The sequence below is a fragment of the Nannobrachium achirus genome (genome assembly GCF_963921795.1).
Source record: "Nannobrachium achirus genome assembly, chromosome: 14".
Classification (NCBI taxonomy): Eukaryota; Metazoa; Chordata; class Actinopteri; order Myctophiformes; family Myctophidae; genus Nannobrachium; species Nannobrachium achirus.
Genome location: NC_137821.1, coordinates 42,438,260 through 42,465,280, shown reverse-complemented (window position 1 = coordinate 42,465,280; position 27,021 = coordinate 42,438,260). Strand labels below are relative to the sequence as shown.

Below are 27,021 nucleotides of genomic sequence, written 5' to 3'. Positions count from 1 at the left end.
TAATTTACCCAGTTAATGTAGTTGTATAGACACTGTTCATACAGTAGGTATGGGTGTGGGTGGTTATTCCCTGCAGGCTCAGCCCCTGCATGAGTCACTAACTGTACTAGTCTAGTGAGTATTATGGAAATCCAGTGTCATGCTGGTTGGGTAATATTGGTTACTGTAATAGGATGTGGGGACTGGAGAAGGAAGTTTTGGGCAAGACCTTGACCATGAAACAATTACGCCTAGGAGGCATAATGTCATATTTCTTGACTTGAGGAATGATGTAATCCATATTTTATGTCTTCAACAAGGGGGTCCTGGACCCAAAGGGAGTCCTCAGACAGTTACAATTTAAGAAAATAACAGATCTATTCTAGACTATAGCTTTGCGCAGCAACATGTGGGTTGTACATTATATCTGCTATTCTTTTGGGAAAGAGGTTTGTTGTAGAAGAGGAAAGTGTACCAACTTAGGCTACTATTGAGTTTTAGGGTTAAATGTCTGAAAATATACACATTTACATGAATCCAGGCTACAGTGCAGATTAATGGAAAAGATGTGTAAACAAACAAAAAGCATAAATTAACACAACCATTATATCACTGTCGGACAAGACTATGAAGCCACAAATGAAATCAATGAAAAAGTTTTCTCTGCAATGCAATTTTACAGAATAGGCCTGCTGCAGCTATGTAGTACTGCTTCACCTCTCTCTCAGCTAAGGGCTCCTTAGCCTGAAAAAGACCCCTGAGCCCAGAAAGAGGCAGGGGCCTTTTGGTAAAAATATTGAAAATAGCAGACCTCCAAGCTCACAACGCGTCGCGCCTGGATGTCGGCTATTTTTGGTACTTGATAGTGATACCACACTAAACTAAGCATAATCAAGTCAATACTGGAGATGTGGCGTAACAGCATGGATTTCTACACAGAGGGCAATTCTTTCAACATAAGATGCAATTCTTACAGCAAACAAATTGTCATTGTCTAAATTTCAAAGAAAACGTACCCACGAATAAAACCAGTCTACGTGTTTATACCTTACACACACATTAACACTTTTATTTATGTTCATATGTACAAAAAGTTAAAAAAGAAAAGAAAAAAAAAAGAAAGAAAGAATCAAGGTCGCAAAATTGGGTTTTATCATTTCTTTTTGCTTCCATGTGTCCAAAGCCCAAAGTCGCTTTTAATAAGCAGATATGGCAATATCTGCTTATTAAAAGCGACTTTGGGCTTGTTCTTCTGTAAAGTCGCTTGTACATTTTGGTGGTTGCGGGTTGCGTATTTTGGGGGTCTTGTTTCTAAAGTGCAGTTGCTTATTTGGGCTTTCTTCCTAATTTTCTAATTATTATTTAAAGCAGAGGTTCTCAAACAGTTTCATGTCAAGGACCCCCAAACTAACATGTATTCGTCCACGGAACACCCATCTGAAACGATAATTTGTGCCAGAGCCCCGTACCACATTTGGGTTGTTGAAAAAAAAACTAAAATATTCAACATTCTTTTTCTCAATATATTTTTTTCAATAATGGCAGATCTACAAGCTCACTTTGTTAGCTTGTAGATCAGCTGTTTCCAAAAAGCCGACATAATAGGTTTGAGGTGCTGATGTGATGTTATCTTTTGGCCTATTTTTCATAGACTCTGTTCGCTAATTCACTAAATCTGGCCCTCTCCTGCCAACGAGTGCAGACAGACAGTAGGGCCTTCGTACCATGTGAAAACAGGAACAACCTGTCCTTTGCAACACTGCTGTGATGAAAGCCCTGCAGACACTTGGGTAATATTGCAGAAGTAACAGCCCCCTGTCACTTTAACCCATTTTGGGCCTAGAATTATTGAATGCTTTAACCAGTGAAAAATAGCAGATATACAAGCTCACAGCGCGGCACCGAGTGCCGCACTGCGAGCTTGTAGATCCGCTATTTTTGAAAAAGTCGTGAAAATGTGTGCAAATCTTTGAATATATGTATTTTCAAAGCGAACGTTTGTAACTCAAATTTTGCTTCTGGGTGGTCCCTGGAACTACATATTTTGAAATGGGGGTCCGTGGCCAAATAAATATAACTTTGGGGGTCCTTCACATGAAAAGGTTTGAGAACCTCTGACATAGTAGTCTCTCAAGAACAGACTAACTGAGCTCCAGTTAAGTGAAAAGGACCTTTTCTTTGACGATGGCTGGCCAGATTGTTCACATAGAAACATAGGTTTTTTCCAAAGGATTCAAAAGACACTTATAGAATCAAATTTTCACGATTTTTCAAAAATAGCAGATCTACAAGCTTGCAGCGCGGCACTCGGTGCCGCGCTGTGAGCTTGTATATCTGCTATTTTTTTATATTTAAAGCATAAAATATTGCGTCATAATGTGTTCAGGCCTAAATGGGTTTTAAGGAAGTAAGAGTGAGACATAGTTGTAAAAGAGGGAAAAAAACAACATTTGTACATTCAAAATGTCTACACACTTCTGTTGACATGGGTTACTTATTTACAAACTATTGTGCAACACACACGCACACACTTCCCAGCAGTGTGTATGTTTTATACATTCAATATGTACAGTACATGATTTATTTCCCTTTTTGGGATAAAGTTGTCTGAAACTTACCAGTGGTGGACAGTAACCCATACGTTTCAAATAGAAATGTTGCATTTTTGACTCCACTACATTTCTAGGAAGGAACTCTTGGATCCAAACCTCCAAAAATATATTAAGCCCTATTTCAAATAGTGAAGATTGCAGATCTGCATGCTCACAATGCATTGTGGCGTGACACGTTGGGAGTGTTGGGAATGCTCTACATTTCAAGACAGCAATATATTGATATTGAGAAAATGTACTTTGTAAATTATCTTTTGAATATTTGAGTATTCTCTTTGTCCACCACTGGTATCCACACACATTAAAAGCTCACAACGCCTCACGCTAGGCGTTGTGAACTTGTAGACCGGCTATTTTCGGCAAAGAGCTTTGTTGTAGAGGGGAAAAAGAGCAGACTAAGTACAGAGTGAAAGGTCAAATGCATTAAGTATTGACGGTTCAAGTGTTTATCTGAAAACACAAATTGACATGAATCCAAAATACACTGATACACCCCTGATGTAAACACAAGGTGCATGGTGGCTCAGCCAGGTAGTGCACAGCACAGACCTATTGTTGTTGTCGGGCAGAAACTTTGTATGCTTCATCTTTTTATGTTTTTGTGTCTCCTGAAAGGCAATGATTTTGGACATGCAAGCTTTCTCTACCCAACAGCAACGATATACCCTGCCTTTTGTGAGTGTAAGGACCAGGGTTCGAGTCTGATCCTCGTCTTGTCTCGCCATGTCTCTCCTCTTTGTCTGACCTCGTTTCCTGTCTCTCAACGCTCTCCTGTCACAATGCCAAAAATAAATCGAACTAGACTGCACTCTGTCGAGGTGCCAACTTGCTCCTCATGCACAAGTATAGGCCATGTATGGCCTACTTGTGCAGGAGGTGCCAACTTGCGACTTGTGCACAAGTAGGCCAAACATGGCAGCAGAGAGCGCCATGAGGTGCGCTCACCACTGGCACTGCCAGTAACATCACCACAGGCTGGTCCCTGATTGGGCTACGGGCTTAAAGGTGATACACCATGAAATGTCACTTTTCCTATTTTAAAACCTTTTTTTGGGGTCCCACTAGCACCTTCTATCCTCACAAAGTCCAATTTCTGACCATTGTGTCTTTCTCTGGTTTTGGGAAGGCGGAGGTTAAAAGCATCCCACAGGTTCTCAAAACAGGCTGTGCAGATTTGCTGGACGTTTTTTTTTTTTTTTTTTTTTCAAAAGATTTTTTTTCAAAACGTTTTTGGGACAAACAATATGACATAAATACTAGAGATGTTACCGATCAATCGGCAATGGATCGGATCGGGCCGATCAAAGCGTGATCGGCGATAATCGGTGGTTTAGATCAAAAGTTAAATTCACCGATCCGATCTGATCGGTGCATCCGATCAACCAGCTGTTCAGTATGCCCACTTGAGGCCATTTTGGGGTATTGATTTCCACGGTGCTGAAGGAATAATTAGTTACTGCTATGATAATAAATACATAGTAATGCTGGTAAATAACTATAAGGCAAATATATAAATGAATTCATGAGTGAATTAATTAATTAAAGTTAAAACATTAACATTTAGAAAATATAAATAATATATAAATAATAACTTGATCGGATCGGTGATTGATCGGTATCGGGTGATCAAACTTTTGTGATCGGTGCTCGGTGATCGGTTCCAAAAAACTTGATCGGACCATCCCTAATAAATACTTTTTAAATGCATGGTGTATCACCTTTAAACACACACAGCTACCTACCTACAGTACAACATGGCTTCACCTGGCTGTTTGGTTAAATCTATAATCTCTCCATATCTGATTTAATTCTTTTGAGAATAATTATTTTGAGATTCAATCAGAAAAGGTGTGTGATGTCGTCACACCATTTTGTGTAAACAGTTTACACAAATCTATTTAAACCCAGGTTACTGGGTCATGCCTCTAGTAGTGTGTCTTCTACCTGACCAATATCATATTTATCTGACTATTCACCGCAACAGTATTGTGCACATTAATGACATACGCAATGGTGCCAAAAGAACAGCCTTTTCAGAGAAATCACAATCATTCAAACATCTCACTGTTCTACCAAACAGAAAAACCTGAAACTGTCTATTTGCCCTTGACTGCACTGGAATACCAATCAACCCTGTAAAGCCATTATAAATAATGTCTTTAAGATGCTTAAATCGTCCGATCAACAGATACAAGTTCCTTCACGTGCAAATTTCTTCAGGGCTACACGTCCGGTCCATTCAGATGTATTTGTCCACTTTAAGACAGTGTAGTGCATATTAATTCAAACACCATATTCACAGTTTATCGAACACATCAACAGGGACCAAAATGGCAGTTCACTTCACAAATCTAAGCATCAAAGTCTACAGTTTTCCCTTACTGACCCAGAGAGAGCTGTGTATTTCTTTTGTACTGTACTGTATAAGGACATGCATAGGCCCTGTGTGGCTTTAAGTTGAATTCAATGATCCCAGTCATCGCACATTCAGCTACTGTATTAGTCTTCATACACAGTTTGTCCATAGTTTTACCATAGCCTGGTAATTTGACTTTGGTGTATTTCACAAATGTGTTGCCGTTTCTGTCACCCTCTAAATGCAAGGATGCAATTAAAGTGCAGCTAGAAAACTTTTCATAATTGCCAGCAGCCACCTTTGATTTCCCAATTTAACCCAGGCAGCTCAGCATGATCGTGACATGCCAGTGGTAGATAGAACATCTTAAACCAACTGATATTGTGCTTTGTGAATTAGCGACACACAACTTCAAGGTTTAGGCTACGGTCACACCTGCACACCGGTTGCAGGCTGATGAATGCAGTGTAAAACAACAGATTGCGGCACCTTCTGTCTTCACGTTGCCAGGCCGGTCCACCTTCCACTCATCCCAGTGGACGGATGGGGGAAAAGCTGCAACAGTCTCCAGCATTTTATCTGCTTCAAATAGAACGCATAAACCCAAGGTGTGCACAACAACACACAGAATGCTGTACAATGCCAACAACGCGCTCCGTTCCCATTGAAAGCCACTGCAAAAAGATGGCCATATAAAGTAGGCAGACACAAAGTTAGGTGAGACCGTAGCCATAGTGATCTTTTTTGGTCCAGAATGTTCTGCTGATGGGCCATCCTGTATTTCTTGCCGGCAGTGGCTCAGGGGTAGAGAAACCGCCATTAGAACATGGATGGTTCCCGAAGGGTTCCCAGTTCGATCCCGGGCTCCCCCAGAGTTAGTGTCGAAGAGTCCTTGAGCAAGACTCTGAACCCCTAGTTGCTCCCGGTGAGTAGGTTGGTGCCTTGCATGGTTTCCCCCGTGTGTGTGTGTGTGTGTGTGTGTGAGAGAGAATGGGTGAATGTAATGCACAATCTATGTAAAGCAACTTGGATAATGGCGCTATATAGAATGCACCATTTGCCATTCCTCTTACTCCTATCTGTCCTCCCTTTTCTCCTTCCTGCTCAAAATGCCCGTCCCGGAGTCACTGCTGCACAGCAGCTATAAGAACCCTCCCTGAGTTTCTGTCGGCTACAGTACATGTTCCTGAAGGTGCCCTGTTGTCAGGGAAAATAGCAGAGCTACTTGGTCTTGCGTTCATCGACGCGAATGGACACGGATCACGACCCTTGCCGAGGTGAGCCCTCATCCGTGACCAGGCGGATTTTGCAGATCTCCACGTCTACTTCCACTGGCGTGTAAAAATGTCCCATTGTAGTCTGCGAAAAACAGAACATAAAGGATGTGGGTTAGAGTTTATTTACGGAATGACAGAGCAAGATAAGTAGGCGAGGATGTGTAGAAAGAACAGCTTCATGTCCTGGTAAATTCAGTAAATCTTCAGTACATTCAAAGCCTTGAATTCGATCTATCTCCTTTTCCCTGTCATCACCAGCCAGTGATTGTCTATGTAATGTAACAAGCTATCACTAACATGCGATTGTGCACATTCTCTTCTATTGCTGTCATGCTGAGGTCGCTATTGCTACTGTAGTAAGGAGCCATCAGAAAGTTTTTTTTCTTTCTTTATTTTTACATTTGTTTTTGGGGCTTTGGTGCCTTTAATTGATAGGACAGTAGACTGGCAGGAAATGGGGAGAGAGATGGAGAGTGACACGCATCAAAGGTCATTGGGACCGGGACTCGAACCCGCGACACGCTGTCAGCCATCAGAGATTATGTGGTATGCGCCTGGACCGGTAGGCCAGTGGGCGCCCCAAGAAAGTGTTGTTTTTATAACATTTTTCTAGAGGAGCACTTTGGACATCCTGTCTAGAGCGCTTCTTACTAAGCCCACGGGGCATTTATTGATACCTGTGACGTTTACTTTGAACCAGTACTGTATCAACTGTTGTTGTGCTCAAACACTGAGCAGAGGGTACTGTAGAAAACACACCATGTTTTGTTGTTCAGTTTTTTCCTCAGATGATGAAGCAGTCCTTTCTACATTTACTGATCCCGTGTTAAGTTTGTCTTGAACATGTATTTACCCTCTGCTCTTTACTGTTCTCCACCAAGTCCTTGAATATCACTGAGGGATCCGGGATGTTGGGCCAGAATATGGCTTTGTGTCTACAGATAAAGACAGAAATTTGAGCAACACTCAATGAGAAAACATGAGCCAGTTACAATGGAAATGTAGAACAGCTCCATCTCCTTTGCAAGGGAAGGTTTCTAGGAAGGTTCTAGTGTTTTTAGGAAACATGACCTCTTAGGAAGCACATATAAAGGATATCGTCGTTGTCGGGTGGAAACCTCGTATCTCCAAGTTTCAAATTTGTATGTTCTTTCGCAAAGTAAAGCACAAAAGTAGTGAAAACAGCCGATCTACAAGCACACAACGCCTCGTGGTGCGAGGCGTTGTGTGCTTGTAGATCGGCTGTTTTCACTAGTTGAAATCATTTTTAAAATGTTAAATGCAAACCGAACGGTTTTGGACATACAAGGTTTTCACCCGACAACGACGATATGTTCTTGTTAAGTACCTTCACTTCACAAAAACGTACAGCGAATATAAAGTGGTAACTTGGTGATGTAGGATATCCCATAATAAGGCTGAGTGGCGAGGCTAAATTAAGATTAAGTCAGGTTACTTGACTGGTCGGTTCGTTAGCCCCAGCTCTGCTTCTTCCAAATAAAGTAAAATAACAAATTACAAATACAAGTGAAAGCTCCAAAACGTTATCCATAAAGTTACATTTCAATTGGATGTCCATCAACATCGTCAGTTGGTACCGTATGTCAATTTTTGCACAAGGACATGATTTGTGAAAGACTTTCGTTTAATGTAAAACAGAGCAAATAGCTAAATGTTAATTTTGTTATGGTACCATTCTGGGTTTGTCTCATTGGACTCCTTTCGCAGCAGACATTTTGACATTAGATACAGCAAAGTTAAATGTCTGTCATGTGCCGCGATGTAGCCTACTGACACACTGAACACAGTGCTGCAGTATCATGTGATTTAAATTAATATTTGCATACAGCCACCAGGTGGCGCAGTGAAAACAGGTGTGTGCCGTCATGCTGCATTCTTTTTCTTTCAACAATTAAACAACCTTCCATTCTGAAAAGAACATACCTAACGCTTGCCCCCACCATTTCATTTGATGTACATACCTCCTGAAGCAATAGCAGGCCAGCACAGAGAGAGAGGCAGAGACGAATACAGGGATGATGACAGCCAGCATGACAGACATGTCAGGAGGTGCATCCACACCTTTAGAGCACACCAGACAGGAAGTTGTACAGTTATCCAAAGGGGACATTTGAAATGCTTCCCTGTAACTTGCCAAAAATAGTCATTTCAAAGCATTTTGTCCATTATAAAAGGATGTTTTTAGGTAGACCTCAACACATTTTAAATAATAAAAAACCCTGAGGGTCTGAACAAGGAGAGAAAACGTCAGATGGACAAATGACAACCACATCTTCATGGTTAAAATGGATGATGATGCCAATTAGGTAGTTAAATTACACCTTGTATAGGCTACATAATTATGTGTAAATTTGTCAAAAGAACCTACACAATCTTTTGTCAGAAAACCAAACACAAATTTCATTTTTTTTGTCTTATAACTCTACTCCAACCAGATAAAATGTGACATGCTGGTATGATAACAAGGCCCTGACAGTGCTAATATTGTAACCTAATCTTAATTCTTCTCTATCACAAAAGATGACACTTTGTACTTCAGCGTTCATTGAGTCAGTGTGTTAGTACAGTATTTACCACTATGGAATCAAGGAATTACATTATTTCATTTGCTTTTGTTTAAAAATGTAGGTCTTCAAATGTACATAACACTGAGGTTACCTGATGATTAATTTAGGCCTAGAATTATTGAATGCTTTAACCAGTGAAAAATAGCAGATATACAAGCTCACAGCGCGGCACCAAGTGCCGCGCTGCAAGCTTGTAGATCTGCTATTTTTGAAAAAGTCGTGAAAATGTGTAGGCTACAAATCTTTGAATATATGTATTTTCAAAGTGAACGTTTGTAACTCAAGTTTTGCTTCTGGGTGGTCCCTGGAACTAGATATTTTGAGATGCGGGTCCGTGGCCAAATAAATATCATTTTGGGCTGACATAGAAACATAGGTTTTTCAAAAAACCTTAGAAGGATTCAAAAGACACTTATAGAATCGGGTCAAAATTCAAATTTTCACGATTTTTCAAAAATAGCAGATCTGCAAGCTTGCAGCGCGGCACTCGCGCTGTGAGCTTGTATATCTGCTATTTTTCAATAGTAAAAGCATAAAATAATCATACACAATAATGTGTACCCGTTCTAAATGGGTTAATACAAGCATATATCAACAATGATAAAACAACAACAATACAAAATACTCAACAATTCCTGAATTTTTATATGGATGAACTGTGGATTACGTATTTATGTGGAATGTGATTGTTACCATAAATTAAAGTTACCATAAATTACTGCTTCGCTGTTGTCACTCCCTCCTTGCCCTCCGCATCTATTGAGGAAGTTCGCCCTGACTTGGACTTTGTACTGGCAGCTTTCGTCATAGGTGATATTCAACGCAAGGCCACTTTCGGTCACCTCTCGCTGGAGAAAATAAACAAAAGCACAATGAGTGGCACAGCTCAGGTTGGACTGCTAATGCGTTTTTGCAATATCTGTGATATTCCAGAAGCCATTGTTTTCCCGCCTCCGGGAAAGGCCTCCGGGCCGAAACCCTTTAATAGACAAGAAGAATCTTTTCTAAAGTGAGTGCTGGTTTCCTTTTTCACAAGTTCATTGTTGAAGTATTTTTGAACCACATGCTGATGAGTGCTCCTCTTTCTCTTTTTTTAAATTGTTGTTGATAGACCTGGTGATACACAGCTGACAAGCTTTAAAGATGCAGTGAAGCGTTGACGATCCACCCATTGACAACATCAAATAACAGAATACGGTTGTGCAATGGATAGATAAACAAACCACATCTACTGTACATGTTGGCATGATGGCAGAGCAGCAGCAAAAAGAATGATCAGTGAGGTTTAAATAGCCGCCCGATCAGATGGAGTGAGCGTATCATACCGCAGGCTCTTTGCATTTACTGTAGCTGACTTTGTAGTTCCAGCAGACCTCGCTAGGTCTTAAGTCCTGTTGAGGTGTCCAGCTCAGCCTGAGTTGATCTCCTATTGCTGCGACTGTCACATTAGGCGGACGGGTTCTCACTGGGAAAAGGACATAAACAAAACAGAAAACATAAGATTATAATGGTAGCAATGGTAAATACATTAACTTGGCTAAACAGATTCACCCGGTTACAGCTGGCAGCGGTCCTCAAACCGTTGTTGAAAGAAATCCATCCACTATCTTTTTCTACAGCACAAACAAAAAGGAAATTATTGACATTGTCCAAAAGTTCAAAAATAAAACATCAACTGATGGAAATGGTATAAACATGACACTCCTAAAAAAGGTTATTACTGAAGTGGCTGACCCAATAACATATATCTGCAATCTGTCACTAAAAACGGGCATCTTTCCCAAACAGATGAAAATGGCAAAGGTAATCCCAGTTTATAAATCTGGAGACAAACATCTTTTTACAAATTACCGGCCTATCTCACTGCTATCACAGTTCTCAAAAATTCTGGAAAAAATTGTTTCTACAAGATTAGACAGCTTTATTGGAAAACATAGCATACTAACTGACAGTCAATATGGTTTTAGAACTGGATGTTCTACTAACATGGCATTGATGGAGCTTGCTGAAAAACTGACATCATCAATTGGAAATAAAGACTATGCAATAGGTATTTTTCTTGACCTTAAAAAAGCTTTTGACACAATCGACTTTGATATTCTCCTAGATAAAATGGAAAGATATGGAATTAGAGGCATTGGGCTTAATTGGATAAAAAGTTACATTGAAAACAGACAGCAATATGTTCAAATTGATGAATATAAGTCAGCATGCTCCAACATCACCTGTGGGGTACCGCAAGGATCAATATTAGGTCCTAAACTATTCATATTATACATAAATGATATTTGTAAGGTATCAAGCATTTTGAATTATGTTGTTTTTGCCGACGACACAAACATCCTTTGTGCGGGGGAAAACATTAAACAACTACTGGATGTGGTCTCAGCTGAACTCTACAAACTAAAGCAGTGGTTTGCCTTAAATAAGTTATCTCTAAATCTAAAAAAAACCAAATTCATGATTTTTGGAAATAAAATTATTCCACCAAACACTCCAGTTGAACTAAAAATTGACGGTATTCAATTGGAAAGAGTTTACGAAAATATGTTCTTGGGAGTAGTAATAGATCATCAATTAAACTGGAAATCCCATATACAGTATGTGCAGGCTAAAGTGGCAAGGAATGTTGGTGTCTTAGGGAAAACAAGGGATATACTTAATTATACGTCTCTGTTAACCCTGTACAATGCGCTCATACTGCCTTATCTGTCCTACTGCCTGGAAGTGTGGGGAAACACATACAGTAGTAATATTCATCCTTTATTTATATTACAAAAAAGGGCAATAAGAATAGTACATAAAGTGGGATTTTATGAACACACTAATAATCTATTTTTGAGGTCTTGTACATTGAAACTTCCTGACCTAGTAGAGTTCAAAACTGCTCAAATGATGTTCAAAGCAAGAAATAAACTGCTTCCAGCTAACATTCTTAACATGTTTAGTGACAGGGAGGGGGGCTACGAACTAAGGTGGGAACTCAATTTTAAACAAGCATCTGTTCATACTACCCTAAAAAGTATGTGCATTTCTATTTGTGGAGTAAAGATTTGGAATAGTTTGACAGAAGAGATCAAACACAGTAAGAACATTTCACAATTTAAAAAAATACTCAAATTAAATATCCTGGCCAAATACAGCAGTTCATAGTCTCATTATTATCACTATCATCTATTCGTACTTGTTAGTATTATTATTTCTATTATTTCTCTTACTATTACTTTGTAACATATCTCTGTTTCTTGAATTGTTAGTATTATGGAATGTATCAAGTCTATTTCCTTATACATTTTGTTTTTAGTTTTTAATTTTTTTTCTTTTCTTTTTTCTTCTTTCTTTTCTTTCTCTTTTTTCTTTTCTTTCTCTTTTTGTTTTGAAAATAATAATAATAATAATAATAATCTGATATTATAACTAATCAATGTCTTAATTCATGAACATGTAGGATAGGCATTCACAAGCTTTTAGCTTCAGCCTATTCCTTTTGATCACCTGTAACAATGATTATATGAATGTATGACCTGTATGAAATATGATGATCAAATAAACTAAACTAAACTAAACTAAACATTTCTCCAAAGAATTATGAGATATTTTGATGAACAATGTGACACATCCAATTTCCAAAATATTCCACGTTCCTTTGCAACTTTCAAAATAATCTCCTTTCTATCTCTCTTCCCCTTCAAAATGTGTTATTCTGAAGTCTGATTTCTGCAAATGTGACAATAACAAGACAAAAATTGTTGGCGTTTAAACCTTCACCCCTTAAACCCTATGGGGCTGATAAGTCTGACACCATTTTGTAGGCAGAGGAGAACATTTGGGGCCAAAAGGCCCCAGCGCCTGTGAATCTTTTTACTATTTTTACTATTTACTAATTTTTCTTCTCTTTGTTGTTGAGAGGAAAGTGGTAGAATTACACTTTAGTCGTTATTTTTGTCTCAGATCTATTGAAATAGCGAGGGACAGATATTGATAATAAATCTGCTTGGAGGTCTGACTACAAAATGATGTCACGGCTTAAAAGCCCCATATTGTGTTGGTCTGGGTCCCTCAGGTGTCTATAATGGCCCCTACTACTTTCCCTCTACACCTCTTTGCCGAATATTAGGGTTACCAACCGTCCCGTAAAATACGGGATCGTCCCTTTTTTGGAAACTAAAAGACGTGTCCCGTATTGAACTGAAACGGGACGCTCTTTGTCCCGTATTTGAAGGTTGGGGGATAAATATGAATGACGGGATGATTTAATTGAGAAATGACAGCGATTCTGCCTGTCAGAGAGCTTCCACTCTGCTCTCCTCTGAGTCAAGTGCTGCATCCCATTGCTGAGTGAGGCGCTGCGCTGTTTGTAAGCAGCCCATTGGCTTATTAACACAGTGTTGCTAAGACACAGGCTCCGCCGCTCCGCCGCCTACACAATCCGTTCCCATGGGCTGTAGGTACAATCCACAGTTGCCAGCGCGAAAGTGCGAGCGATACCGAGTTGAATGTCTTTAAAAAAGAAAACGCGTGACAGAAGATTGTGTACAAACAGATTAGACATGAATCCATGATAGGTGATAGCCTAAACAACAAAGTGAAAAAGCAAGCAGAAAATAAGCCATGGATATATTGGTATTCCTGGGAGCACTACAGTATTTCTTGTCTGCCAACTACTAAAGCGACCCCAGACTGGCTGGTATGTGAAATAACAAGCATGCGTTGATTTTGTTTTTAAAACCTAATGGTTATTACTGTATGCCAATATGATTAAACTATTGTTGGGTAACCAAAGAGTGGGCACATGAGAACCAGGTAGACCTGTTTTGGAAGAAAAAATAAAATACAAAATACACTACATGATTTTAAGGTAATAGGACATGGCCCAAAGACACCCGAAATGATATTGTGAAAGGAAAAATATGATTTAATATAGGAAAATGCCCGCTTTAGCCAACTTTATAACCGAAAATATCCGATTTTTCAGCGGCGGCTTTGCCGCCGCACCTTTCCTCAGAAATATAATGAGGTGTCCCGTATTTGAAACTCTCGGAGTTGGCAACCCTACCGAATATAGACCATCTACAAGCTCATAATTGTGAGCTTGTAGAACTGCTATATCCGCTAAATGTTCACTATTATGTGTATCTCCAGAATAGGGACGGTAGGGTTTGTGTCGTTACATGTCCTGACTGACAGCCGGAATGTAGACGGCACCCGGGAGCAGTATGGGTTGGCGGCGCCCCAGCCTGTGTCTTCTGTGAGGATGAGGCCCAACAAACCCACAGTTAGGCCTTTAGGAGGGCCAGTCAGGAACCCACTATTCTTAAATTAAATGTTTGGTGCTGGGAGTCTGGTGCTATGTACAGGTCCTGGACCTGGTGAGAGCAGGAGTGGACCTGGTGAGACATAGGAGGGGCCCGTACAGGCCGCAACCCACAGAGCCTGGTCCTTCCACGCGGCAGAGTAGCAGCGGAGTGTGGCCCTGTCTTTCCCTAATGGGACTGATCGTGGGTAGCTACTGGGACATAAGTCAGGATTTGATCACCCCAGAGAGTGAGGGGTATGATCAGGCAAGTGCACACATAGACATCAAAGGGGGCTTGAGCCCCTGCCCTTTTACCCGTCTGTGAAAAGTGCCCTCTCCAGACCATGAATGCAATTTCCACTATGGTGAAATAAATGCAAATGCCTCCTTTCCATGCCATACCTAAAGGCAGTATTCAAGAGAATTGCCTTGTCCAAACTCTCCTGAACTTGAATGCTGCATCGTGCTGAAATCAATGAATGTGTAGAAATCAAGCATGGAAAATATCAGACCTCCAAGCTCCCGAGCTTGGAGGTCTGCTATTTTCGATATTTTCACCAAAAGGCCCTTTTAGAAATTCAGCCCCTGCCTCTCTAACATTCTCTGCACATCCCTGGGTATGATGTTGTGATACCCGAAACCCCTATGACCTTAGGCTACATCACTGAAGATACGTCCCATTCCCAGGTGCATCCATGCAATGTTTTGTTTTTGGAGCGGTGAAAGCGCTCCCAATGAACAGGTATATCCGTGGGTATGTGGCTGGCTGGCTGGCTGGCTGGCTGGGTGGGTGGGTGGCTGGCTGGCCCTGTCCGTAGCCTGGGCAATACCTTGAGTGGCCACACACAACACACTAGTTAAAGGAGGGGCGCTGTTTTGTGCAGGCCAGGCACACTCACCACTCACTCACAGGCACAGTTTACACTCACTCACTCACTCACATAGGGTACAGCTGCTCAAATTCACCGCTCCACTTCGAACCGAGGTTTGATTTTTTTTCTTCGTTTTAGTTGTTATTAGAAGTAAACTATATGATATGCTAAACCAGGAAAACGCCAACCTTTTTCCAGAGGGCGCCGTTTGAATGTGTTCCACGCGGTGGCACCTCTGAGCGTTCCGTTGATCAGTACGCAGACGTCATCGGCGAGGTCAAAGCCTTCCGTATCCAGGTAACAACCGTTGCTAGAAAGGTTCTTACACGCTAATAATCTGCCAGTAGGGTCTTCGCAGGACCTGCAATGGCACAACAGGGGGAGAGGATGAAACCTGTAATGTCACTGCTGTCGGGTGGAAACCTTGTATGTCCAAAACCGTTTGTTTTGTATTTATCATTTTGGAAAATGATTTAAACTAGTGAAAACATCAGATCTACAAACACACAATCATCAGTGTATTTTGGATTCATGTCAATTTGTGTTTTCAGATATTTAACCACTTGAACCGTCAACACTTAATAAACTTGACCTTTCACTCTGCTCTTTTCCCCCTCTCCACCAAACTCACAACGCCTCACGCTGAGCTTGTAGATCTGCTATTTTTGGCTAAAGTTCTCAGAATATGGACGCTAGGGTTCAAATGGTTTGTATTTATCATTTTAAAAATGTAAACTGAAAGATTTAAACTAGTGAAAACAGCCGATCTACAAGCACACAACGCCTCGCACCGCGAGGCTTGTAGATCTGCTGCTTTCACTACTTTGTGCAACGGCCTTGTATGATGAAGCGGGGCTTTACTTTGTGAAAAAAAAACATACACGTTTGATACTTGGAGATACAAGGTTTCTGCCCGACAGTGACGATATGCAAGGAACGCGCCTGTCAACATGGTCTTCTGTGTTTTAGTTCAGTGTTTTAGTTCATGCCACCGGAAATCAGTATTCAAATGCATTGCATTAAATAAAGTCGGTCTACGAATGCACCTAAATTTACAACAAGAAAATGCCATCATCATCCATGTCATGGCATGCGTGTGAAAGACTTGTATGCTAGACAATTCATACCTTTTTGTTTATTTATTAATTTAAAATAAATTGTTGTTTTTTTAGCAGAGACAATACGCCATAAATATACTGCACCAGATAGGCCTACCCAGCAAGGACGGTCAGGACCTGGACAAATATCATAACTAGTCAGATATGTCACAGAATATCCACCTGCTTCCGTGAGAATTTACTGTTTAATTATTTGTAGGACACTTCCGGAGAACAGCAGACATACAAGCTCACGTCACGTCGCAGATGCAACCGTTGTTGAGCTTGTAGATCACTCTTGGCTGCAGCGCCGGAACCGTTGCACTCCTTCTGTGCAATGCACGATGGGACGTTGGAAAGTTGTGGATAACCTTACATGCTCATATTTCAACTAACATTACAAACAATAACAATAATCCTGTCTAACAAAAAGGTCCATATGACATCCTGGTAATGACGTCAAGATCATCCCCATATGGGCTGTGATCTGGCCTAGTTCTGAACGTCACCGGAGTCACTTATCATAATGTCGTCATGACGTCCTTTGGCTTGAAGGGTACAGTATATTGTAGCTAAATTCATTTTCACCTGTGGTAACTGGGTGTGGGCGGGGATTATCCTAGAAAGTATGCATGTCTTATCTGAGTCTGTGTGTGGGTGTGCTTGGCTGCGGTTATCAGCTGGGCACACCTGTTTCCATTCTCCTCATTCTCACAGTTCTTAAAAGGATCACTGGCTAATACACCAAATATGCCTAAAATGCATCTTTGACGCTTTAGATTTTCATTATTCTATGCTTTAACTGTTGAAAATACAAGCTCGTAGATCTGCTATTTTTGAAAAACATATTTTGTGCAAGTCTTTGAATATTTTGAACTGGTTCTATAAATGTCTTCAAAATCATTCTTCTAAATCAGTGGTTCCCAATCCTTCTCATGTCAAGGACCCCAAGATTACATGTATTTGGCCGCGGACCCCCATCTCAAAATATGTTGTTCAAGGGGCACCCAGAAGCAGAGATTTGAGTTACAAATGTCTGCATTGAAGATCATATCCACGGGTTTCCTACGCCCCATAGTGCATTGCGCAAACGTTTGCATCGATCTTCCGGCGCCGATTTACAAGCTCTCAACGGGTTGCATCTGCGACGCGACGTGAGCTTGTATGTCTGCTGTTAAACCCGGAAGTTTGGTCCGGATAGTCTCCAGTAAACTCCCGCGGAAACTTGTGGATATTCAAAGATTTGCACACATTTTCATGATTTTTCGAAGAAATAGCAGATATACAAGTTCACAGCGCAGCATTGATTCCAGGTCTAATGGGTTAATGGTCACCTGTAGTAGACCTTCATGTCTGGAAGGTCTGGTGGGGGAATTAAGGGGGTCCAGGAGCAGTTCATGACACTGGATGAGTGCAGGAAGCAAGTGACGTCCTTCAGCAGCTTGGCTAAACAGTGGAGAAAGGAACAGACAGGGAATGTTTTAGATCAGTGGTTCTCAACGTTTTCAGGAACCCTTAGTTGAGAGAGAGATGAAGCAGGGACCCCCACAACCATTCCATAGGTTCCATATAGTTTCATTGTTTGACAGCACAATCATCAGTGTATTTTGGGTTCATGTCAATTTTTGTTTTCAGATATTTAAGCACTTGAGCCGTCATTACCTAATAAACTTGACCTTTCACTCTGTACTCTTTTTTTCCCCTCTACACCAAACCTCTTTGCCGAAAATAGCCGATCTACAAGCTTGTGACCTTGTAGATCTGCTATTTTTGGCTCAAGTTCTCAGAATATGGACACTAGGGTTCAAGTTGTTAATATAAAAAGGATTGGAAGATTTGGAGGACTCCCTGTAGTAACTCTGAGGACCCCCTAGGGGTCCCGGACCCCCTGCTGAAGACCCCTGTTTTAGATGACAGACAACGTGCATGGCGTTTCACTCTGGCTCAACTAGCGATTATTCTATTGATTACATTTACAATGAATCACAATGCAGAAGAGCATTTTTTCAATGCATACATACATCAATGAATCAATGCAAAGATATGTGAATAGATTTTTTAAATCAACTAAATCGATTAGCCTGATTAACCACTTAAGCCCTATTTTATCATACATACAATGGTGTCGTGCAAAAATAGTGAAAACAGCAGCTCTACCGGGCCGGCTCACAACATGATGCACCGTGATGCATTGTGAACTAGTAGATCAGATATTTCACAATTTGTTGCACAATTAAGTACAGGGCTTAAGGGGTGAACAAAAACTATTAACCCAATCAAGAAGTGTTTATTTGACACTCACTTACACATTCAGTTACGGCAGAAAAAACAAGAACAACCAGGTATTAGTAAAAAGAGTTAACAGTGCTTGCTCACGGATCAAACGGGATCAAGAGATTATGAAAAGAAAACTTAGACGATCCAGGCACTCAGGTTAAAATGAGCCTTTATTGACATGGGATCAAGAGATTATGAAAAGAAAACGTAGACGATCCATCATCCGGGCACTGAGGTTAAAAGCCTTTTATTTATTTTAGAAAAAAGGCAACTGCCGACTGCAACGGTGATCATCAGTTTGATTTGTTTTTGTGGTAATGCCCTTTAATCTGTGCTGCCTACCTTCTTTTAGATTTCTTTTAGGCCTTTCTTCTAATGGCCTAAGTCATTTTTTGAGGAAATTTATATTTTGTTGCATAAATCAGCTCCTCATGCCACCTCTGGTAAAATCGCCTATCTCCTAATTGAAAAGAATCATGCTGTTCCCGCCTCCTTTTATTATAATGGCCTACAGTATATCTCCCTAGTGTGACTTAGGCCAAAATAGGCTTTTCCCCCTCAAACACGGTTTTGTGACTTAAAGTTATTTACTGATTTAGGCCAATATAAGTGTTCTTATTTTTTCAGGTCAGTCAGGTTTAATCCCATTTAATCCTCTTACAGTATGTTACATAACTGACAGAAAGTGTTATTTGTATATTAATAGTCACAAACTGTTATAAACGTTTTGGGTGAAATGTTTAAGAAATATATCATCTTGGATCAGTTTTAGATTTTTCCTGAAAAACCGAGTACCGCACTATGAGCTTGTGAAACTGCTATTTTAGAGAATTCAAGAAAACTTGTGCAAATCTTTTTAAAGCAGTAATTTTTAACTCAAATCTTTGTTTCTTGGAGGTCCCTGGAACAAAGTATTTTGGGATGGGGGTCCGTGGCCAAATACATGGGGGTCCTCGTTTTAGAACATAGACACAGGTTTTTCAGAAAACTGTAAGGATTTAGAAGACATTTTGGAGAATTAGCAAAACTGTTGTACAAGGCTGAATGTGTCTGCGTACACTACAGTATGTCTCTCTGCGCGCAGTGACTCAGTACTGTATCTGTGTTGCCGTCAATCACAACGCCCACAATATGACACTTCATAAATGAAATCTGTCAACATGTCACTATCTTACTTATTGTGCAATTTGGTGGTTAAAGGCCAAAGTCAAGGTCTGCAGAACTTGGTGACTCACGTGGGCGAGGAATAACCACGTTCACAGGACTGCTTTTATTCTGGTCCTTAGAAGCGTTGCAGCGGAGGGCTGCTATGGTGTACTTGAGGCCGTCGTCAGCCATCTTCTCTGTGGTTACGCAGCTCTTATAAAACGTGTCTTTGCGTTTACTCTAGAGAAAAAGAAAAAAAGACATTTGGGTTAATTATCAATCCTCATACTCACTGTAGATTAAAGGTGATACACCATGCATTTAAAAAGTATTTATGTCATATTGTTTATGTCCCAAAAACGTTTTTCAAAAGGTTTGAGGCTAAATTACCACTCCTGAATAGAGAGCCTCTCATTTTTGAATGGCTCTCAGAGCTGCAGTACCACCTTTGGCCTGAACTTTTTTTGGAAAAAAAAAAAAAGAAAAAAAAAATCTTTCTTCAAAAACGTCCGTCGATGACCGCAGCAAATCTGGACAGCCTGTTTTGAGAACCTGTGGGATGCTTTTAACCTCCACCTTCCCAAAACCAGAGAAAGACACAACGGTCTGAAATGGGACTTTGTGAGGATAGAAGGTGCTAGTGGGACCCCCAAAAATAGGAAAAGTGAAATTTCATGGTGTACCACCTTTAAAGGTCCGTTTATTTATCCCACGATTTTGTAACCCATTTCTCACCCGGTGCCAATTATCTAATGTAATCCTGGGCGCTACACTCCCTCTGCCAACCTGGAGAGACAATGGACTGACCTCAAGCTTCCTTCTATTCATGAGGAGTCCAAATTGCTTCTTTTCACCTGACAGGGGGGAGTTTCCCTGGTTGGACGTAGCGGGTGGAAGGAACACGTTATTCCAACCAGTTCCTTTCCCCTCCTCCCAGGGGGAGGCAGTATAGAGACCAGGATTACTGCATGTTTTTTGTGAGGGTGCCTACCCTAGGGGACACGGGGAGAACATGCAAACTCCACACAGAAAGGCCTTTCGCCTTAGGGTATGGGCACTGAGATGACAGAGGAGAGAACACGCCCCCAGCACCCCTGGCGGGAATCAAACTCATTAGATATTGTATGATTTTGTTTTGTTTAATTGTTTATTTGTATTTGACTCAAGCCCGTCCATGACCAGTCATGTCCTCTCTGCTTTGTGCACAAGCTGCATGTGTATCATAGCGATCAGCGCTATTCTACCAAGTCTGTAGGCCTACAGTATGTAACAAATGTTAAAAAATGTTATGTCTAGAACACTGTCTCCAAATTCTGCATTTATTGACTATAGTGTGTAATAGATATTGTGCTATATTTTCATCCATGCCTTACCCCTTATCCCTAAACTTCTCTGCCTTTTCTTTACTATTTTGAAAAACATTTCGGATACATTAAAATACTTCAAAAAGCTGATCTATATCAACACATTGTGAGCTTGTAGGTCAGCTATTTGAACTACGGTATTTTAATTTTTTTTTTTTAAATAGCAAAACAAAAAGGCAAAGAAGTTCAGGGATAAGGGGTAAGTCAAGGACAAACATAGGGCTCTATTTTGATTGTCTTAAGTACCAGCTCTTATGCCTTAAATTAAAGGCCTGTCCATACTGTCCACCAAAACACATACGATCATGCATGGAGAGTGTCCACCGCGCCTCTAGCCTGGTTTAGGCTGGTACGGTGCATCTCGGGAACGGGACTCAAATGTGTAGGAAATGTACAAACCCAGACTCTTTAGGCCTTTTTTATTAGTTACAGGCTGCAGGCAAGAGTGACAACGTTTCGATGTCAATACATCTTCGTCAGGTCATCCATGACACAAACACACGATCATGCTTTTATGTGCAGCAGAGCTGAATATGTGGGCCATCCCTACAAGTGAACGGTGTGAAAGTCAATCTTTTAATCTGCCAGGAATCCTGCAGAGACCGCCATTTACTGACAGACCTGTTTGCGCTTGCACTTGAACATGTGCAGGAATGCCATGATGTCCTGTGATGATATTGGTCCGAGTTTACTTCCTGCTGCCAGTCAAATATTTACAAACAATGAAACAAGGAAATGAACGCAGACCCGTAGTATTTATGCTGTTGTGAAAAGGTAAAGCAAGAACTTTACTGTACTGTACTGTATAATTGATTTGAAAATGCCTTCCTGTTATTTTTGTTCCCTATTATTATTATAACTTTTCCAACCACAAATGTTCCACAAAAATAATTTCAGTGACGTGCAGAGAATGTTAGAAAGGGGCTTACATTTCTAAAAGGGCCTTTTTGGTGAAAATATAGAAAAGCGGGATGCGTTGTGAGCTTGGAGGCCGGCTATTTTCGTTGCTCGATACCACACTGAAGCATGATAATAAGCATAATGAAGTCAATACTGGAGATGTGGTGTAGCAGCATGGATTTCTACACAGAGAGGGCAATTATTTCAACATAAGATGCTGCATTCAAGTTCAGGAGAGTTTGGACAAGGCAATTCTCTTGAATGCTGCCTTCACGTATGGCATGGAAAGAGGGCATTTGTACTTCTTTCACCCATAGTGAATGCTGCATTCATGGTCTGGAGAGGGCACTTTTTACAGACAGGTAAAAGGGCAGGGGGTCAAGCGCCCTTTGATGTCTACGTGTGCACCTGCCAGGTGTCATGTGACAATAAAGTTGTAAACGCCATTGGTGATCCCACATCTTCAAAGATCTGGGGCCGAGAACTCCGTCCTACAGGATGACAATGTTGGCAGAGTCAGTGTTACTCCATCCAGAGGGAATAGAGCAGTGGTTCACATTTTATGGATCAGGGACCCTACTTGATAAACTGGAAAATGCATGCGGCTGCACACATTCCTGCATTTGAGCATGTTTATTTTAATGATCAATCGACTGCGTTTTGGCATCTATGGTTGGAACTAACATAGTAGTAAATTAAGTTCCTGTGAATCGGTAATCGGTATCACAATGGAATTAAAAATGTCAAAGTTTTAATTTAAAAATGATTATTTTAACATACAGTATGTACATATATTTTTCTGAGTGTTTTGTCAATTATTATTGGGAGCAGAGGATTGAAAGCCCTAGTGCCAACCAACCACCCATACATCCCTAAACAAAATTAAAAGGTTCTGGGATCATGCTGTACTTGCTAGTAGTAGTCACAAATGCCACCATGTTGGCTGACATGCAATGAGTCTGTTGAGGAATGAAGTGCCATTCCTCAGTAACGTGTGACCAGGGTGCTGGTGACAAGCATGATCTACAAGCCCACAATAATGCGTTGCATTGTGTGTGTTTGAGCTTGTCAATCTGCTACTTTTGATACTTTTTAATTTAAATACTCTCTGATAGTGACACATCAAAGAAAGGGCCTGCACACTTCCAGGAACTTGCAAAAAAATGTTGCTCTTTATTTATGTATTATCTCAGTTCCTGACAGTGTAGTGTCCAGGCGCTTGTCTTTGATGTCACTATCAGAGATTCCTAAGCAGAGTTCTCCTTCCCCATCCGCCTTGTTTACTTGCACTCCAGTTGAAGTGAAGATAAATGCACTTCATCAGTTGTATTTTAGTCAAAAAGGTCTTATGCACACCTGATATAGGCTTTAGAGATGGGTGCGTAGGCAGGGATCAATGTCATTTCAAACATGCACAGATTGTACATATGACCCGCACACCATCTTACACTTGACCTGCCGCACACCATCTTACACTTGCCAAAACAATTCTCTTATTGAAAAAATGCAACGTTTTTGTCAACGACCTTTCTTCAGGCATCTCAGATGCCTGAAAGAAAATCAGTTGGATTTTGAAAACTTGTTTCAGGTGCATTTTTCTTCTCTTCAAAGGTGTCTGAAATTATGACAGCATCCTCCTCCCCACTTCTTTCATGATGAATCTCTCTACCCAAGTATGCCTATAATGTGCATGCTGTGAAGTGACAGTTTGTAACTGTTGCATGCTGTTCACTGACACTTTGTGCATGATTAACCTAGGCTTTAACTGTTGTTAGCCTACCAATATCAATGTAATTTCAGAAAGAAACAAAAGTGACAAAAGATATGATACCATAGCCCCATCTCTAAACGAGTGAAAATAGTTGATCTACAAGCTCTTGTAGATCAACTATTTTCATTATTTGTTTGGGGGCGAAAAGAGAAAATGTTTGAAAGTGTTCGCCCCAAAATGACATTCCCGGAATAGGGATGTCACATTGAAAGTGCTCAATAACTTTATGGTTGCATAGAATAAAACGCTATCTAAATGATATGTGTCACTCACATGTAGGGTATCGGATTAATCTGCTAAAACAATTCCGCAGTGGTGTAAAGTAACTAAGTACTTTTACTTAAGTACTGTACTTAAGTAAAGTTTTGAGGTATTTGTACTTTACTTGACTATTTCCAATTTCCAATACTTTTACTTCTACTCCACTACAGTACATCTCGGATCCAAATATTATACTTTTACTCCACTACATTTATTTGAAAACTTTAGTTACAAGTTACTTTGCAAATCGTGTTTTTATACCACTTCTGTTCACCTCAACTTCAGCCTGTTGTCAGGGCAACGGTCCGTTCCTCCAGGCAATGGGATCTGTAACCCCACACCCACCAATCTCACAGTTAGTCTCTCTCTCTCTCTCTCTCTCTCTCTCTCTCTCTCTCTCTCATGTGGTTTGCCTGCATGCACGGGTCACTCATGCACCGGGTGCATTTGATGTGTGTCTTATCTTCCGACGGGTATGGCAAAATTATGTAGAGCAAGCGCATATCCTCATACTTCTATTCACCTAATTTAGCTGTTAAATTATTTGTATCCATCAAAAAATATACACTCCTCCATGGGCTGCTCCTTACATTATGATGCCCCGACATATTCTCACGCACGCACCAGTTACAGTTACTTTCTCCATAACCCACACTCTGCACATATATTGGAGCACATATCTTCAAACGGGTAAGGTCTAGTATTATAAAACATACATTAATCCACTTTAGCCCTATTTTGTACCTTGGCTATTTAAAATAGCCGATCTACAAGCTCACAAGAGAGCTTGTAGATCTGCTATTTTCAAACATTTTGTACTTTTACTTTTGGTACTTTAAGTACTTTTTGATGCCAATACTTTTATTCAAGTACATTTTGAATTCAGGACTTTTACTTGTAACAGAGTACATCTACATTGCAGTATTACGTCTACTTAAGTAAAGAATGCGAGTACTTTTTCCACCACTGCAATTCAGAGTTGAGGACAATGTGCATAAATTTAAATGAGGACACTAGGGTGTGGCAACTGTCATCCCCTGCAATCTGCCCCAAATGACGCCCCTGAGAGGCCTCCTTAGAGTCCTTACCCTTTCCGGACCCTTGAAAATGTAGCAGCAGCGCGCACCCTCCAGACCCCGGGGTCCCAGCCAGCTGACGTTGACATGGAAGGGGTCTGTCCACACATAGGACGCATTCCGAGGGGGCGGAAGGCAATCTGGGAAAACACAAATGTAGCTTAGAGTAGTAGGACCCAAATGCATTTGGAATCAATGGGGGTAAATTTACTATAATACATTTGTTGTCTTAGAAATGCAACAAATGCAAAAAAATATTATTGAACTCAAGTCTCCATGGTGTGAGTAATCAATAGGGGAAAAAAGTCAGTTTGGGGGTGAACTACTCCTTTAAATGCTGTGTCATCATAGAATTCTGCAGATTTGTATAAGCTCACATATTTTACTTGAGTAAAAGTATCAATACTGCAATGCAGAAAATACTCTGTTACAAGAATAGAAGTCCGGAATTCAAAATTAACTTGAGTAAAAGTATGAAAGTGTTGGCATCAAAATGTACTTGTAGGCCTACCAAAAGTAAAAGTGCAAAATGTTTGAAAATAGCATAGCTTGTAGATCTTCTATTTTCAAATAAAATATGGCTAGAGTGTTACATGTTTTATAATATTAAGTTATATCTGCAAAGTAACCAAATAGCCAAGCTATAAAATATGGCTATAAAGTGTTATATGTATGTTTTATAATATTAATTTAGGACTATATCTGCAAAGTAACTATAGCCTATAACTAATAAATGCAGTGGAGTAAAAGTACATTATTTAGATCCGAGATGTAGTGGGGTAGAAGTGAAAGTAGGCTATTGGAAATTGGAAATAGGCCTTTTCAAGTAAAGTACAAATACCTCAAAATTGTAGGCCTACTTAAAAGACGCAGTTCACCCCCAAAATGAGTTTTTTTCTATTGATTACTCACACCATATGGAGTTCAAAAATATGTTTTGTTTTTTTCGTCACATTCCTATAAGATGATGATTTGATTACAATAAGTGTACCTCCATATGATTCCGGATACAAATCTGCATAGCCTATAAATAGAACTACAAATACCGTAGATAAGTAGATAAATAAACGAATAGACTAATGACATCATTGTTACTGTAAGAGACCTCGGCGACTGCCAAATGGTCTTCCCGACCATGACGCATGGGCTCCATCCGCTGGACAGGACATGCGGGAAACCTAAAATATTGGGAACACATTTTGGGGGATCGCGAAAATAAAAGTGAACTATATTTACCTGCCATATTAATCATCACCGCGATGCATTTTAACGCCAGGCTGATAATCCTCCAGGCTCCGAAATCCATGTTAGGCTAATTACTCCACAGGTGTGATTTATTAATTCCTGTATGGAGTTAAATCCATTTATGTTGTTCTGGTGAGTGTTTCATATGGATCGGAGCGCGTCTCGATCTATCCTTTTGCACACTCCTCCTGAGTGCAAGTCAGTTTCCAGCTGAAGCTTCCCCGAAGCGATCATAACAACAAGAGGAAGCCCACAGGAACAAACAATCTAGATTCATATAAACAGCCTCGACAAGCAGGCGACATCTGAACTGAGAGCATAACTGCGCTCGACTGGTGACAGTCATATCATGAGCGCTCAGCGCAACACACTGGAATGGATCAGAGTCAGGGAGGAAAAAAATAAAAGGCATGCAGCTAGGACGGACACAGGTGGTTGTGCTGTGATTGGCAATGGAAAGATTAAAGGAGTAGTTCACCCCCAAAATGATAAATATGTGTTGCATTCCTAAGAGCTAAGACAATAGTTTGATTAAAATACATTTATACCCCCATTGATTCTGGATGGGGACCCAACCGGAATCAATGGGGTTACATTTACTAAAATAAATGTATTGTCTGAGGAATGCCACAGAAAATGAAAATTATTATTGAACTGCAAGTCTCCATGGCAAGAGTAATCAATAGAAAAAAAGTCATTTTGGGGGTTAAGAACTACTCCTTTAAAGGCAAGAAGACTTCTTATATGCATAATGATAGTAGGCTACTAATAGTCATAATAATCTGTGTTCAATGTTTTGCTATTTTTCCTCGTCAAATATTATTCAAAAAGATTTGGTGGGAAATTTGTTTAAATGGAAAATAAATAAATAAGAAAATAGGTTGCCTGGTAACTATCCGGATAT

The 27,021-nt window shown here is 40.3% G+C and overlaps 1 protein-coding gene across 1 annotated transcript; it reads right to left on the bottom strand.

Annotated features, from left to right (window-relative positions):
* Positions 1–6,167: 6,167 nt before the first annotated feature.
* On the bottom strand, positions 6,168–26,178 carry LOC308298071 (interleukin-13 receptor subunit alpha-1-like; the record flags this gene model as incomplete). Its single annotated transcript, XM_080741634.1, has 10 exons — positions 6,168–6,306; positions 7,078–7,159; positions 8,207–8,306; positions 9,522–9,660; positions 10,138–10,277; positions 15,169–15,341; positions 17,412–17,523; positions 19,590–19,740; positions 24,885–25,012; positions 26,109–26,178. The coding sequence occupies 10 exons, from the start codon at positions 26,176–26,178 to the stop codon at positions 6,208–6,210; spliced, it is 1,194 nt and encodes a 397-aa protein (XP_080597760.1). The 3' UTR covers positions 6,168–6,207.
* Between the last annotated feature and the right edge of the window lie 843 nt (positions 26,179–27,021).